The 12,601-nt window shown below is 50.2% G+C and overlaps 1 protein-coding gene across 9 annotated transcripts in view; it reads right to left on the minus strand.

The window, feature by feature from the left end:
* The window catches only part of ATXN2 (ataxin 2), a 78,929-nt gene that overhangs the window by 18,614 nt on the left and 47,714 nt on the right, over positions 1-12,601 (minus strand). For 5 of the 9 annotated variants that reach the window (XM_075568166.1, XM_075568164.1, XM_075568163.1 and 2 more), the window contains 7 exons: positions 11,751-11,948; positions 8,014-8,198; positions 5,684-5,911; positions 2,995-3,177; positions 2,169-2,366; positions 843-947; positions 118-185 (listed from right to left, as the gene is read on the minus strand). In XM_075568166.1, coding sequence (XP_075424281.1) covers positions 118-185; positions 843-947; positions 2,169-2,366; positions 2,995-3,177; positions 5,684-5,911; positions 8,014-8,198; positions 11,751-11,948 — 1,165 coding nt within the window. The remainder of the gene's footprint in view (positions 1-117; positions 186-842; positions 948-2,168; positions 2,367-2,994; positions 3,178-5,683; positions 5,912-8,013; positions 8,199-11,750; positions 11,949-12,601) is intronic. The other 4 variants (XM_075568168.1, XM_075568167.1, XM_075568169.1 and 1 more) reach the window with 2 other exon arrangements.

The raw sequence follows: 12,601 nt of genomic DNA on the forward strand, positions 1-12,601 counted from the left end.
GTGTATGCGACAGTCGATGGCAAAGTACGGCTCAGATTTAATATAATATGCTAAAGATATGCCGACGCCGCTTGTTAAACATTCATATAAAGGATCTATGGCATGTCTGAAACTTACCCGGAAATCATTTTTGAACTTCTTTAAATCATCGAGCTGTTTCCTTTGTTCTGAAGCCATTGGAGACGCTAATGTAAATCAAAGAAATCTCCATAATTAAGGGAAGTGACAGGGCACGCCCACATTTCATAGATCCAGCAACCATCAAATGATGCAAAATGACTTTATTCCAGACGGTAGGACACATGTAATATAGATCTCACACATACACTCTAGCTAGATATGTCTATATACATACACACGATAGGCCCACATCAGAACGTATACCACATACTGATTTAATGAGGCTCTCAAACCTAAATAAAATGACGGGGATTATACATTTACAGTGATGAGGCTAACATTTCAAAGTAGGTGTTGGAAAATGTCGAGCTTTTAACATGGTTTACACAGAAAATATATTTTAGGTCAACACTTACCAGAAGACAGATAGTTTTTGTACAATAGCCCAATAATATGTGTTTCCGAATTTTCAACTCCCCCCATATGTCCTACGAGTGCCTTATGTCCCCATGTTAACCAGAAACCCTCAAAATGCTATTTGGCACCATGTGTGCAGATCCCATGACAAAGATTACAATTACTTGCATTTACGAGTTCTCTCTGGCATGGTAGATAATAACCAAGTTCACAATTAGGTGGCGTTTATAATCCTTTAATTCCTAGAACCTGTGATCCCTTAACTACAATCACCACGTTTTAGTAGGGTGAATTCGTGTACGTACCTTTGCTTTCAGGTTTACTAAAGCTAGAAGTTTCGCTCGGTTTGATATTTTCTCTATTTCCAGCAGGAGAATTTTGCCTCTGGTCTTGAAGCCTGGAATCTTTCGCTGCAAAATTACACAAATTTACCTTTGTAGTCAAAACATAAGTCTCTGCTACATGTAAACTTTACACTGATCCAATGCCAGTGAACAGTTGGTTATAAACATTGGTTAAGTTGTCGGGGCAAATGCTCAGCCCACTAAGATGACTGGACACCTAAATAGTCGTTTGGTTCATATGAATTGTGGCAGCCGGGTAGCCACAATGTTCATTATAAAAAAAATACACACTACAGGCAGCAGTTTGCAATCCTGCAGGTTTCCACAATGAAAAGCTGTCTTTCTGAGCACTACACAGACAGTGTGAGTGAACAGAGTTGGTAGGAATGCTGCAGTACACACTTCCCAGAAGCCATTGTTTTTTTTCTTTCAATTTTTGCTCTGTTAGACAAGTTATATTGTTGGTCTATGAAACCAGACAAATATTAGGATTTTTGATTGATACAAGTCTGACTTGTATGTGGAACAGGGCTTTTGAAGCAGAAGTGACAACTACAGATTCAAAAATACTTAAGTTACAAATTTGAATATTGTAGCCAGAGTTTTCTGGTAAGATAAAGTGTCTGCACGGTAAAGTGTCTGCACGGTAAAGTGTCTGCACGGTAAAGTGTCTGCACGGTAAAGTGTCTGCACGGTAAAGTGTCTGCACGGTAAAGTGTCTGCACGGTAAAGTGTCTGCACGGTAAAGTGTCTGCACGGTAAAGTGTCTGCACGGTAAAGTGTCTGCACGGTAAAGTGTCTGCACGGTAAAGTGTCTGCACGGTAAAGTGTCTGCACGGTAAAGTGGCTGCACGGTAAAGTGTCTGCACGGGTATTACAGAAAACTAGAAAGGTATTTCGTTTCATAGTCCGTTGGATCAGCTCACAGAACTTGGACAAGTCGTTTCAAAGAACACCTACGTTATTTTCAATCTTTATCATACCCTACAAGTTGAATTTCTCCTGCAATCGCTCCTACACATACGGAGAAACGGGTGACCAAAGGACATTTACAAAATTGCTAAATGTAATCTGTTACCAAATACAAGGGGAGGTAGCCGCGTGTCAAGGCACGGCTTGTAAGATACATTCCTCCTATAAATCCAGTTTAGAATTAAACCAATTGTGTAAATGTCAGTGAAAGAGGAACATCAATTATTCAGGATGAACTATGTAAATTAAGCTTCATAAAATAGGCCAGTGACACAGGTAGAGATTGGTATGAGAATATCAGAGAAGTTACTATACCTTCACAAGACGGGGTAACTGCTCTATTGGATGCAGGGCTGGCAGGTGTGGGGGAGGCAGCGGGCACTGGCATAGAAACAGATTCGGATGGGACAGTACCAGGTTGGGGAGAGCTCAGCGCTTGACCAGGGGCAGCAATGCCCACCCCACTCTGTCTTGGAGACCTTGGTCTGTGAGCCTTGGGAGACAATCTGGGAACTAGGAAACAGAGGTAAAATTACACACGTGTTTCTTATTTTTTCCCCCTCCCCTCATGTCACATTGTACAAAGTGGAATATAGCCACCATCGCTACTTTGAACATTAAATGGAACTTGGGGCTCATGGTGATACAAGCAGATGCTGGAGTCAGACATTCAGACACAGACCACATTGGGTCTTGCATTTCTACGCAAGAAAATAAATATATAAACCGCCTTCCCTTATGTGTAGGTACCTTCCCCTACTAAATTAAGTCTGTAAAGTAAAATCTATACATATTAGTTGCTGTACTTATTAAAGAATGGTACATTTCCCACCGGGTACTAAGTGGGGACATATGACAAGGTTTGAATAATAAGTACTACAAGAAGCAGAACAAAGCCGGGAGGGTTTACAAATCCGCGCAGCGTGTGTGTGTGATCACAAATTAAAAACTGTATCTTAACACCTGGTCAGTGAGAAAAGAAGTTGCAATTATCGTCTGTAATTTTTTTCAAGTGTACTTTAACATGTTAATACTTTTTTCTTATGTTTACAAAAAAGTGAAAATAGAAACTCTACAACAGAGAAATATTTTCTTCCTGACAAACTTTCCGTACTCGCAACAAGCGATTCACTCTGCTCACCTCCGCTGACGACGGAGGACCACGTTCCACCGGAGGAGCTGCTTCGAGCCACTGGTGGGGCGGACACTTCTCCGGGTGCGTTGTGAGAGACAAATTCTAGGCCGCCGGAAATTGTGCCTCTACCATTGGAAACTCTGTGAGCCCGAGGATGCCGCTGTGCCTTGGGAGACATCCTGGGAGGTGCTGAAAAAAAATTACAAAAATGAACAAAGGTCACGCTCCATGTAAGATCCCAGGACAATGAAAAGTACCTTCATGTACATAATGGTTTTCATACAGATCAAGAATAATAAAAAAAAAATTGAACCACTGAATATTCAAATCATTTTATCCCCTGTTGGACATGTCCAGCTTTAATCCCCAGCAGCAAATATATTAGCAATGTATTTCATTGAGACTTTGTCCAGTAAGTCACTCGTCCAAAGAAATACAGACTGCAAAATACTGGCCACAGGAACTGCCCACAAAGTCCATCGTTACGAATTATCCAAGCACAGATACTCGTGCCTCTACGTTTGGAATCACTGCAACAATTCATCTAAAAAAGGTATGAGATACTTTGGGTTACTTATTCGAGTACTTTCGCCTTATAGTAATTTCGATATACTTTGCTAGGTGGGACAGCACCTTGATCAATTGCATCCAAGCCACCTCCCATCCTTAAACTCCTTTGGTATAAGTTGCATGTGGGTGCAGTACACACGTTATAAGTTGCCTTGAACTTTACATAATTTCAACCTCAGCAACAAATTGCAAATCCACATGTGCTAGTTATTTAAGGTTTTGGGATAAATAAAAAAAATGTATCGCCTCTTCATACTTACACGTAAATAATTTAGGTCATGGTGATTATGCTTTGCGCCATCCCAGTAAACCACAAAATAAAAAAATGTTTTATTACAAAAATCAATATGTCTCAGACTTAAATCGGGTCCATCAGAGTTATTCTAAACTATATTCTAATGCATTCTAGTCCCCAACATGCAGAATATACATAGGAAAGAGGACCTTGTGTCTCTGCCTCTTGCCATTTTTTTTAATGCAGCAGTTCCCTGCCTTTAAGGCAATGTAATTATCCGAGCTGCCAATCGATCGGTGAAGATCCCGCTTCTCCGGATTCACAGTATTAGTATTTCAAGAGGAAGTGCTGGGCCTTTCTAAATGGTTCCTACAGAAACCCACATGCGCTTAATACATGAAAATGCATTAAAAAAAGGACAAAAAGTGGCACAAAAAAAACCCCCCACAAGAGTTAAAAATGCATATTATCTAATACTACACAACTGATTTTTACTTTTTCCTTTTAACCCGTAGGATTTTGAAGGTAAAAGGACAAGACTAAAATGCCTCCCATAATTCAGCCCTTTGCTCTCCCACATCACATGCAACACACAGAAATATGAGTGTCACATAATGGTAGATAATGACAGGGCACATCGCTGGGGATGTTGTTAATGATCTAACAAAATAAAACAAAAGAAGAAGCGTTGAGTGAGTCAGTGAGCAATATTCTGCAGTTGCTAACTTTTGATCTTATGCTCAGAACACATTTAAATGACATTCATCATTCTGCTTTTGTAGGGACTGGTATGTGTAGTTTGAAGCAGTTAAATAATGTGCCGTTGCATGCTAAATCCTCTGATGTCGCATATTCTGTACGGAGGCAGTAAGTGGGTATTGCTGTAAGCAAGTTTTCTAAATCTAATTATTACACGTTTTACATAAACTATGGTAGACGTCCAGTATAGGACCAGATTTACTAAGCTGTACTATTCCTTATGACATCTTCCGGAAACCTGAACACAACTTGCCCGCCATTTGAAACATAAGGTTAACATGAGATTCAGGGGTGCTTTTAAAACTATGCCAGGACAAAAACGTCACTTTACTTTTCCATCGGGCTCCTTTTCATAGTCTTGAAGTGTATTTTTGGTGGACCCCGTTTAAGATAGTAGCAATAGTATGATCAGCTAAAGTTACAACAGGCAAATAGGACAATAAAGAGAGGAAACAATCTGGTCATTTAAAAAACAGAAAGCATAAAACCCTTGCACCTCCCCACTTTTAAATGAAAACAGGCACTCCCTGGGCGCTCACCAGTGGGGTAAATTACGTCAGAGCTAGGGAATGTCAGCTCTTTAGGTTGTGTGAAATGTAATGGCTTAATCATTGTACATATTACATGAATCCATGAAGCGTCACACACAGACCTGGGACAGATGATTGAAACGGACCTTTGGTAATGTAATGTATGGAACCTGGGAGCTGTCTGCATGTGGTTACTGTGACCTCCAGGTTAGAACTAGTCAACTTCCTGGTTTACATTTGCCCCACCCCCTGAACTCAAGAACTCAAGACATCTGTGTTATTTTTACAATGGACATCACCAGAAATCATGGGGGATTGTATAGCAAAATGACAGCTGCAGATAGAAAGATCTTTGGCATTTCCCATTTTGTAACGGAGCAGGTCCCAGGAAACCAACTAGTTGCTTATGTGTTGTGGAAGTTACAATGCACATACAAAGAAAACCAATTACTGCAGTCCCCGACTTAAATAGCATTAAGGAAATTATATGTTTACGAATGAAGGGGGCGGCCGGAGATTTAAATATGCGATAATAATTGAAGTGCCAGACGTGTGTTTGTAGGGGGTGAAGGTGTTTTACAAAACAAAAACAAAAACAAACCGAGGTGTTGTGTGGTACCTTCTGAAGACATGCGTTTAGGCGTAGTAGAGACAGGAGCTGGAGAACCATGAGCAGAGGGGTGAGACGGGGGCCGGGATGGCCGCGAAGGGGGTCTGGAGGGCGGCCTTGTAGGGGTGGCTGCCCGAGGTGGAAGAGAGTTGGGGCCTGACTGGTAGCGAGAAGGTGGGCGAGAGGAAGGAGATGGACAAGGCGATGGCCAGGGAACACCTGACAGAACAAATGAGATGAAGGAAAAGTATAAAAAAAAATAACTAGAGAAAATAAAATTATAGGGATAGGGGAAGGGGGGGGAGGAGATGAAGGGAGGGCGGGGAGAGGGAGATGAAGGGAGGGCGGGGAGGGCGAGATGAAGGGAGGGCGGGGAGGGCGAGATGAAGGGAGGGCGGGGAGGGCGAGATGAAGGGAGGGCGGGGAGGGCGAGATGAAGGGAGGGCGGGGAGGGCGAGATGAAGGGAGGGCGGGGAGAGGGAGATGAAGGGAGGGCCGGGGAGAGGGAGATGAAGGGAGGGCTGGGGAGAGGGAGATGAAGGGAGGGCCGGGGAGAGGGAGATGAAGGGAGGGGGGGGAGAGGGAGATGAAGGGAGGGGGGGGGAGAGGGAGATGAAGGGAGGGGGGGGGAGAGGGAGATGAAGGGAGGGGGGGGAGAGGGAGATGAAGGGAGGGGGGGGAGAGGGAGATGAAGGGAGGGGGGGGGAGAGGGAGATGAAGGGAGGGGGGGGAGAGGGAGATGAAGGGAGGGGGGGGAGAGGGAGATGAAGGGAGGGGGGGGGGAGAGGGAGATGAAGGGAGGGCCGGGGAGAGGGAGATGAAGGGAGGGCCGGGGAGAGGGAGATGAATGGAGGGCCGGGGAGAGGGAGATGAAGGGAGGGGGGGGGAGAGGGAGATGAAGGGAGGGGGGAGATGGAGAGGAAGGGAGGGGGGAGATGAAGGGGGGGGAGGGAGAGGGAGATGAAGGGAGGGGGGAGATGGAGAGGGAGATGAAGGAAGGGAGATGAAGGGATGAAGGGAGGGGGGGAGAGAGATGAAGGGAGGGGGGGGAGAGGGAGATGAAGGGAGGAGGGGGAGAGGGAGATGAAGGGAGGAGGGGGGGAGAGGGAGATGAAGGGAGGGGGGGTGAGGGAGATGAAGGGAGGGGGGGGAGAGGGAGATGAAGGGGGGGAGGGAGATGAAGGGAGGGGGGAGGAGAGGGAGATGAAGGGAGGGGAGGGAGATGAAGGGATGGGGGGGGGAGAGGGAGATGAAGGGAGGGCCGGGGGGAGAGGGAGATGAAGGGAGGGCCGGGGAGAGGGAGATGAAGGGAGGGCCGGGGAGAGGGAGATGAATGGAGGGCCGGGGAGAGGGAGATGAAGGGAGGGGGGGGGAGAGGGAGATGAAGGGAGGGGGGAGATGGAGAGGAAGGGAGGGGGGAGATGAAGGGGGGGGAGGGAGAGGGAGATGAAGGGAGGGGGGAGATGGAGAGGGAGATGAAGGAAGGGAGATGAAGGGATGAAGGGAGGGGGGGAGAGAGATGAAGGGAGGAGGGGGAGAGGGAGATGAAGGGAGGAGGGGGGGAGAGGGAGATGAAGGGAGGAGGGGGGGAGAGGGAGATGAAGGGAGGGGGGGTGAGGGAGATGAAGGGAGGGGGGGGAGAGGGAGATGAAGGGGGGGAGGGAGATGAAGATGAAGGGAGGGGAGGGAGATGAAGGGAGGGAGATGAAGGGAGGGGGGGAGAGAGATGAAGGGAGGGGGGGGAGAGGGAGATGAAGGGAGGGGGGGAGAGGGGGAGGGGGGAAATGAAGGGAGGAGGGGTGGGAACAGGTAAACAGAAAAGTAAAATATAACAAAAAGGGGAAATGGTTTCTCGCACACGCAATCTTTACGCTTTTCAAGGCAAAAGTGGGGGTGGAAAGGAGAAATAAAATCTGCGCCATATCAAAGCAAATAAATCCTGTTGAAATAAATAGGATTTTTGCATTTGATAAATATGATGCAATTGTTTTGCCCCAGAATTTCCCCACTTTTGTCTTCGTACATAAGCTCTGGTGTCTTTATATCTGAGGGAAGTGCGTGGGCCTTTTTGAGATGTTGAATTTAGTAGAACGTTTAGAACTAAACTCACCCCTTCTCCAAAGCAATCCAGACTAATTATGGGTTATACATTTGAGCTGTAACGTACCACAAAAAAATAAATCTACTTACCATCCTGAACTCTCTACAGTCCTCTCGGTTAGTAAAACTGCTTACATTATATCACAGGTCAATCTGCACAGACAAGCCCCTTTTTGATCACTTTGAAAGATAATTCGGTACACTGAGATTGTATTACTTGCCTCCATTAACAACTCTTTGGTCGGCTCCAGAATTGGGACTAAAATCGGATGAATGGGATCCTGTTCTTGAAGGTGTGGGTCCTGATCCAGACTGGCCCATTCTTGGGGAGTTCTGTCTGCCACTGTGGCTACTCCACGACATGCCATCTCTATTTCTTTGTCCTGGTGGAATGTACTTATTCTCCCTTTAATAGAAAAATGGGGGGGATTACAAATTTTTGTTTTTAATCCCAGCTTTCTTGACCTATTGCAGTTCTAAAGTGCTTTGCAATTAAACCCTAGAGCAGAGCTGCTGCTTTCACACTTTATTTATGTGGAACTAGCTGAGAGACCCGGCGTTGCCCGGAATGTAAATGCGTAATAGGTAGTATTATTTATAAATCGTGGAACAATAGGTGACTGTTTGTTGTAAAGGTTGGATAATAATATTGAAAAGAAAGATGGAAGAAAATGTAATACGATGTTGTATAAAAATGGTTTATTGTAACCACACCACAGTACAATGTATATTTTGGTGGCATAAGTGATGTAAAAATCTGAGTCGTGTGTCCTGCTAGGGTGTGAGGCGGCGGGTGGCGCGTGGGTTGTGAGTGCTGTGTGCGAGTGGGGGTCCTGCTAGGGTGTGAGGCGACGGGTGGTGCGTGGGTTGTGAGTGCTGTCTGTGAGTGGGGGTCCTGCTAGGGTGTGAGGCGGTGGGTCAGTGATGTCGGTGCGTAGGGGCGGGAGCCAGCAGGTGTGTGTGGCGGCAGGTATGTGTCGAGTGTGGCGAGTGTCTGTTGAGTGCATGCAGCGGCTGTGAGGCGGTGGGTGAAAGGCAGAGGCGGCCGGAGTAAGGGCGGGTGAAAGGCAGAGGCGGGGGTGGGGAGGCGGTAAGGCGGGCATGAAGGCGAAGGGCGGCGGGAAGGGGAGGAGGGGGTGGAGGAGGGGGGCAAGGGGTGGAGGAGGGGGGCAAGGGGTGGAGGAGGGGGGCAAGGGGTGGAGGAGGGGGGCAAGGGGTGGAGGAGGGGGGGGAAGGGTTAGAGGACGGGGGGGAAGGGTTAGAGGACGGGGGGGAAGGGTTAGAGGACGGGGGGAAGGGTTAGAGGAGGGGGGGAAGGGTTAGAGGAGGGGGGGGGAGGGTTAGAGGAGGGGGTGGAAGTGTGGGAGGGGGTGGGAGGGGAAATGGGAAAAAGAGGTGGAGGGGGGTGAAGGGGAGCGGAGGGGGGGGGGGGAAGGGGAGCGGAGGGGGGGGGAAGGGGAGAAGTGGTGGGAAGGGGGAGGAGGGGGGAGGTGGTGGAAAGGGGGAGGTGGTGGGAAGGGGGAGAAGGGGGGAGGTGGTGGGAAGGGGGAGAAGGGGGGAGGTGGTGGGAAGGGGGGAGGTGGTGGGAAGGAGGAGGAGGGGGAAGGTGGTGGAAAGGGAGAGAAGGGGGGATGTGGTGGGAAGGGGGAGGAGGAGGAAGGTGGTGGGAAGGGGGAGGAGGGGGAAGGTGGTGGGAAGGGGGAGGAGGGGGAAGGTGGTGGGAAGGGGGAGGAGGGGGGAGGTGGTGGGAAGGGGGGGGGTGGTGGGAAGGGGGAGGGTGGAGGTGGTGGGAAGGGGGGGAGGTGGTGGGAAGGGGGGGGAGGTGGTGGAAAGGGGGGGGAGGTGGTGGGAAGGGGGGGAGGGGTGAGGTGGTGGGAAGGGGGAGGAGGTGGGAAGGGGGAGGCGGAGGGAAGGCGGGGGGTGGGAGGCGGTGGGAAGGCGGGGGGTGGGAGGAGGTGGGAAGGGGGGGGGAGGCGGTGGGAAGGGGGGGAGGCGGTGGGAAGGTGGAGGGAAGGGGGGGGAGGCGGTGGGAAGGGGGGGAGGCAGTGGGAAGGGGGGGGGAGGCGGTGGGAAGGGGGGGGAGGCGGTGGGAAGGGGGGGTGGAGGGGAGGTGAAGGGGGGGGGTGGAGGGGAGGTGAAGGTGGGGGGGTGGAGGGGAGGTGAAGGGGGGGTGGAGGGGAGGTGAAGGGGGGGGAGTGGAAGGGAGGTGAAGGGGGGGGGGGTGGAAGGGAGGTGAAGGGGGGGGGGTGGAGGGGAGGTGAAGGGGGGGGGGTGGAGGGGAGGTGAAGGGGGGGTGGAGGGGGGGAGGTGAAGGGGGGTGGAAGGGAGAAGTGGAGTGAGGGGAGGTGAAAGGGGGTGAGGGGAGGTGAGGGGAGGTGATGGGGGGTGAGGGGTGGGTGAGGGGAGGTGAAGGCCGCTCACTCACCCGTCCGGCAGGTCCCACGTGGATCTGAGGCGGGAGGCAGCGTGTTGTGGCCGCTCCCCCGCTGTGTCCCGGGCGCTCGCTCGCTCCCCCGCTGACTGTAGCGGCGCCGGGGGGGGGGGGGGTATCGGGGAGACACTGACACTGGAGGGGAGGGGAGGTGAAGGGGGGGTGGAGGGGAGGTGAAGGCCGCTCACTCACCCATCCGGCAGGTCCCACGTGGATCTGAGGCGGGAGGCAGCGTGTTGTGGCCGCTCCCCCGCTGTGTCCCGGGCGCCGCCATCTTGGGCACTCGGCGCCGCGAGGCAGCCTGCCTGGCCACTGGCTGTTCCCCCGCCGGGGAGGGGTGAGTTGTAGCGCCGGGGAGGGGGGGGCATGTATATGTGTGGGGGGGGGGGGGAGAGGTGGGAGATATAGAGGGGGGGTCTCGCACGGCCGCTGACACTGGTTGGGGGGGGGGGCGCTGAAGGGGTAATAATAGTGTGTGTGTCCCGCTGACTGTAGCGGCGCCGGGGGAGGGGGGGGTCGGGGTGAAAGCGCGGGAGACACGGGGCGAGGAGGAGGTGCGCGCGGGTGCTGCTAACACTGTGAGCCCCGCTAATGTATGTAACAGTGTGTGTGTGTGTGTGTGTGTGTGTGTCACTGTGTGTGTGTGTCACTGTGTGTGTGTCTGTCACTGTGTGTGTGTGTCCCTGTGTCCCTTTGTGTGTGTGTGTGTGTCTGTCACTGTGTGTCTGTCACTGTGTGTCTGTCACTGTGTGTGTGTGTGTGTGTGTGTGTGTGTGTGTGTGTCACTGTGTGTGTGTGTGTCACTGTGTGTGTGTGTGTGTGTGTGTGTGTGTCCCTGTGTGTGTGTGTCCCTGTGTTCCCTGTGTGTGTGTGTGTCCCTGTGTGTGTGTGTGTGTGTCCCTGTGTGTCCTTTGGCCCGTCACTCCGCCTCAGGCCAATGAGAGGTGTGCGGGGGCGGGCGGGCCAAGGGACCAATGAGATTTCCCCTAGGGACACCGGACATCCAGGCAGGCAGGCAAACATACAGTGCTTTCACTAATATAGTATAAGATTTGGGGCCACAAAACACAACAGGATATTTGTTGAATTTCACGATATGGCCAAATATCAGTGTAAGAAGCCGCTTCCTCTCTACTGCGTGGCTTGAAGGACGGACACACACTCACACACTCACACACTCACACACTCACACACTCACACACTCACACACTCACACACTCACACACTCACACACTCACACACTCACACACTCACACACTCACACACTCACACACTCTCAGAATTGTACGGCTACAATTAAAGCGATCACTGTACTTGCACTTCTAACTGACTCCATTAACCAGTGGAGAAACCAATGCACAGGAGGAGTAAAAGCCCATCATTGTACTGTAATTACACACTGGACAAAACTATTGATTAGGACTATCCTCCGTATAACAAGTTGCCTAGTATACCATTGATAGAGAGTAGCCATGTTACGTAAACATTTAAGTGAGGATCCTGCAATGCCCCAAGTTCCCAACTTACCTAGTTGTCACTACGTGCCCTTCTTTATCGGTTGCGTTGCGTTGAACAGCCGTGAATTTCTCCTCCTCTGATCGCTCGTCGTTTTCCAATGCGACACGAGCTTTGTACTGGGCACTCGATTCAATTTCTTCAGCTATTTGAGCTGCTCTTGCTTCCCGCCGTAAATACTCCTCAGAATTATCCCTCTCTAAGGGTACGCTGGAAAGAAGAAAGAAAAGATCGCAATATGTACCAGATTACAAGCACGGATAAGCAAAGAAGGGCGAGGAGCCGCGTTGGTCCATCCATGCAGTAACAAAGGCGGGAGAGGGAGTAGGGGGTATTTATTGGACCAACAAGTTGTTGATATGTTACAAGATTGGAACCGCTCTGGGTCCTTCATCAGGTATGGCGCTGCCCGAGAGGTTCCAAAGCTTGTAACAGATCAACTACTTGTTGGTCCAATAAAAGGTATCATACCCCCCACTCCCTCCTTTGTAACTACAAGCACGGATAATGGATACAACTGGACATTAAAAGGCAACAAAAGTCTGCCCACAGTTGTAGGTCTACACAAGCCTTCCTTTTTAGCTATAAAAAGACTAACAGCTAACCCGTGCTGTAATACTGGCTGACGGAAGCTGGAAGAAAAGCAGCCCAATCCTCCCTGCTTTCCTGAAGGACGTGAGCAGTCTTTACATTAAGAGACTATATTTCAGCACGTGCCTATTGTGCCCTGGGTGGAACACTTGGGGAGGAGGTTTAGTGAGGGTGTGACCCAGGTCCCAAGTGCCTTATTGTAATAAACACTCAACTACAATTAACCACTCAAAGAAATATGGGCAGGGGAGGGACAGCAGCACACGGCTTTC

This window comes from Ascaphus truei, chromosome 13 (assembly GCF_040206685.1).
Source record: "Ascaphus truei isolate aAscTru1 chromosome 13, aAscTru1.hap1, whole genome shotgun sequence".
NCBI classification, from domain to species: domain Eukaryota; kingdom Metazoa; phylum Chordata; class Amphibia; order Anura; family Ascaphidae; genus Ascaphus; species Ascaphus truei.